This window comes from Asparagus officinalis, chromosome 8 (assembly GCF_001876935.1).
Source record: "Asparagus officinalis chromosome 8, Aspof.V1, whole genome shotgun sequence".
NCBI classification, from domain to species: domain Eukaryota; kingdom Viridiplantae; phylum Streptophyta; class Magnoliopsida; order Asparagales; family Asparagaceae; genus Asparagus; species Asparagus officinalis.
In genome coordinates this window covers 85,838,804-85,843,120 of record NC_033801.1, presented here as the reverse complement: position 1 = coordinate 85,843,120, position 4,317 = coordinate 85,838,804, and the positions used below count along the sequence as shown (strand labels likewise).

Here is a 4,317-nt window from a genome sequence, read left to right as displayed (position 1 = left end):
GAGTACGGAATTGAACTATGTGAACATAGGGTACCAATGAAATTGAGAAGAAATCATTTAAGATAAAAACATTGTGAATCATGCATATGGATGATAATGTTTGTTGTCTAGGAAACATGTTCAAAACAAGCATGCTTGACATGAGAATGTTGAGAAGATATACGGGGGGCAACGTGCCAAAAGAGAGAATAAGAAATGATCACATGGTGAAGAAAGAAATGAGCTTGAGTTGCGAGCTAAAACTGAGATGAGGAAGACTCTACTGAGATGGAATGGGTAAGTGCAACGAGAACCAGCTAGTGCACAAACTACAAGAAGTATGTAATAGAGTGAAAAACTAGAAAGGAGTAACTGGAATGATGTTTTGCTTCAGTATGTTTCAGTTAATTTATAGTGATGCTTGGGAAATCAATTAGGAAAGGGTCATGAGTTAACAGATAAGTTGTACCATCCAAGAACCATGTTCTAATCGTGTGTAATAAAGTAAAGCCCATACAAAGGCTGAGTCTCACTGAGATAGAAAAGCATGAATTTTATAGAAATTGAGTTAGTTTGGCAAGGCCAAGTCCTTGCATAATTTCCAATCAGTTCCTGTTAGCCTCTTTCAACTCCATTTTTCATCTTGGGCTTCACCAATTCTGGAACCAAAGCAGAAATTCTCAAAGCAGTCATTTGAAAGCTAGAGGTATGTGGCTATATGAGGACTTCATCAACATGCAATCAGGATTCTCCTAAAAGTGTAGATGATTAAATTGATGGGCTTTTAATAAGTTGAGGCCGCCTTCCAATCTATGGTACTTACTTGGATGTAAAGGAGACAAAAAAATCATTTGCTTGGAGCAGCCAAGATTGTTCTATTGCAACAGCTTGAAGATACTTCAAACTAAGAACAGGATCTGTACATTTTATCCATGTATCAATACTTTGTACTGAATCTTTTTCCACCAACAAATTATATAACTGAAACAAATATTCTAGAAAGCATTGGGCACTTATAAGCCCTAGACCCGGCGGACACCTAAGCGGTATGTGGGCGCTTTTCGAAATATTTTTTAGCAGCTGTCTTTGCCACACTGGAAAGGCACATGAGAAGAAGATAAAATATAGAAGGAAAGGATGATGAAAATAAGATGAAAGAAAAATAAAAGAGGAAGATCATAAACAAAATATATTTAACATTGTTGAAACAAAACTACAACAATAATATGTAACAATAAATTGCCTTTCTACAAGTGACGGTAGTGATAGAAGACGGCTCCAACAACATTTAGAACTCAAGGACAATGACTCTAGTAGCAAAGAGAAAGGCTAAGGGGAGACACCGATCGAGGATTTTCAAAGACTTTAAATCATAGCTTCAATATTCTGTCTAATTTGAATTTGAATGTAGATATCTGATTTGAGTATTTTCATTTTAAGTTGATCTATTTTCTTCAAATTCCACTATGTTCAAATAGGTCACATACTCATTTCCTACATGATGTGGTCCGCTTAAGCAGCCCACGCCTGCCCAAACATCTAACTTGGGCTTCTTGGCTATTCTTAGCTCCTTAGGTGCTTAGACCGCTTTTAAAATAATAATACCAAAACATTTGCAAGTTCATGAAGTCATTTTGAGAACCATCGCTATATTGCCCAAGTAGCTAGCCCACACTATTCAACTAACAGAAGACATTCATGATACATGTTGAGCTTCCAATATTAATATACGAAAGGGCGACGAGCAACAGAGCAAGAATGGTTAATCTATGGTGTTTGCAAGTCAAAATGATTATCAATGTTTAGTATTGTGTTGGATGCAATATTTATAAGGAAAGAGAGTGACTTGATTCAAGTACATACAAGGCAGTTACTGTGACAACATTACCAAATAGTAGTAACATACAACTTATGTTTGAGCATTTCCCCACAATAGATGTTGCGCAAATTGAAAATCAAGGTTATCAATAGCGGATAGCGTCGGGTAGCGTAAGGCATCACTAAGGCTATTTCGGGCTATTGCGGCAAAATAACGTTAAAAAACGCAAAGTCAAATAGCGGTCTAATTAAGATATGTATAAATACTAAAAAAAATTAAAGAAAAATCTAAGAAATCTAAAAGTACATATTGGATGATTTAAAGAGATCCTAAACATAAAATAGACATGTAACCATCACGTAATACCGAAGATGACTAGATGAGTCAAAAAGTCATCGTCTTCGAGAAGAAGAGCTTAGCGGTGACAGGACTGTCCTAAGAGGAGCTCACGGTGAAGGAGGTGAAAGGAAGTATCAAGGTAGGTGCTAAAGGCTATGAAAGGTGACGGGAGTATGCTGAAAATCACATGAGACGGTGGAATGCAATGGTCAAGGATTGAGTTTAATTCTAAAAAAATAAGCCTCAAACCGTTTTTAAATAACATTCCAAAAGTAAATTTCGAATGCAATCACTCACTATTTACTGTTATGACACTATTGGCCGTTTTTGCGAACAGACATATTCCGTAATATGTCACCGCTATTACGCGATAGCGTAGCGGGCAGGAAGAGACCGCTAACGCTATTAGCGCCGCTATTGCGGGTCTATTTACCGCTATTTATAACAGTGTTGAAAATATATGCAGAGTAATAAATAGAAGCAGGGGGGAGGGAGAATCACCAGGCAACTTATCCACAAGTCCAAGACTCTTGAGGAGATCAACGGCTTGCTTCCTCCGCGACACAGAAACAAAGAGCTCCAAAATTTGGTTGGTTGGGAACTCAGAGACCAGACCGTAGGCCGCGATGAGGTTCAAGAAACCCAGGGACTCGAGGCAATTATCGCCGAACTTGGGAATCATGGACTTCCAATCAAAAGCCAGTTTATTGGCCCTTTCTCTAACGGAGGGACCGATATTCGGGGAGACCAGGTGGAGCTTCTCGAGAAGATTGATGCAGATCCTCCGGTTGATTTGGGTCTCTCCGTCCTCCTCATTGTCGCCTCCTTTGCCTTTCCTCTTGTTCTTATTCTTGAAATCGGAGCTCGAAGAATTGGGAGGGTAAAATCCGTGCATGGCGTCGAGAACCAGCACCGCGGGATCGGGGGCGCACCTGATGGCCGGGGCTAGCTCCTCCCTCAGGGCAACAAGATCCTTCCTGTTCTCGCTAACGTAAGCCCGGAGACCTTTGCCGTCCATGTTCACGCACAGCGATCGCAGCTCCGGCCTCGGAGTTGGCTCCCCTTCTGCCGCCGCCGCCGCGTCGTCGTGAGGGTGAGGATCCTCCTTCGCCTCCTCCTCCTCCTCCTCCTCCTCCTCTTGATTTTGGATCCCCTTCTCCTTCTCTTTTAATGCCCGGAATCGCTCGTCGATGGACTTCTCGATGGAGGAGAAGTGATCTTCGAGGTCCTTCCAATCGAGGGTGAGGCTGGCCAGGGACGAAGAGTAGGATTGGAGAGACTCCAAGGATTTTCGAAGCTTTTCCTTCTTCTCCGGGATCGAGTTTATGGCATCCTCGATCTTGCTGATGTTGCTCACCATCTTCTTCTTTCGATTTCGAGCTCCAATTCGCAGAACAGAGAAACCCTACCGTTCTATTCCAATCGCCGGGGACGAGTGGAGACGATATCAAGCCCTAACGCGGTGACAATATCCTAATGGGAACCCTACTTAACGGTGGCCGTTTTCCAGATAACCCCTTAAGTTTAAACCTACCAGATAAACCCCTTAGGTCTCGGGTGTTGCAGAAAACACCCCCCATTAAGTTTTGGTATTTTTTTTCCAGCTAACCTCCTGGTGTTACATGAAATGATAAAAGAAAAATATATAAAATCCCCTTTTTAGATAAACACTATAATTAGTATATCAGAATTGAATTAAGAGGGGTGGTACTGGTAGTACTACAATAGAGTGGAGAGAGAGAGAGAGAGAGAGAAGAATGGGAGGAACGACAGAGTGATAGGGGATCTGAAAAAAAGATCTACAAGAAGAAGATTTTTTCAAAAAAGACTCTTTCTAAAAAATAATTAGCAAATATGATTTTTTTTACTAAATAATTAACAAAATCGACTAAACCTGACCAAAAAGATGTTAATTATGTAAAATTTGATGTTTAAAACACACAAAACTTCTAGTCCCGTGTGTTTAGCGAGCATTAATCAAGAGGTTAACATTCTCTTGAAAGTACACATGACTAATAGTCCCATATGAATAACAGAAACTAATGAGCCACAAATACATATATGCGGGATTGCTAGTCCCGTGTATTAAACACAAAGACTGTAGTGAATCAGTTTTCTCAGGAAAAAAAACAAGAAAAAACAAAAGTCTTATAACTGAAATAATGTATCAGAGTCTTTAT

General features: G+C 40.2%; 1 protein-coding gene across 1 annotated transcript in view; it reads right to left on the bottom strand.

Annotated features, from left to right (window-relative positions):
- LOC109851222 (truncated FRIGIDA-like protein 1) overlaps positions 1–3,592 on the bottom strand; it is a 6,483-nt gene extending 2,891 nt beyond the window's left edge. Inside the window, exon 1 of the mRNA XM_020421259.1 lies at positions 2,639–3,592. Coding sequence (XP_020276848.1) covers positions 2,639–3,497 — 859 coding nt within the window. The 5' untranslated portion in view covers positions 3,498–3,592. The remainder of the gene's footprint in view (positions 1–2,638) is intronic.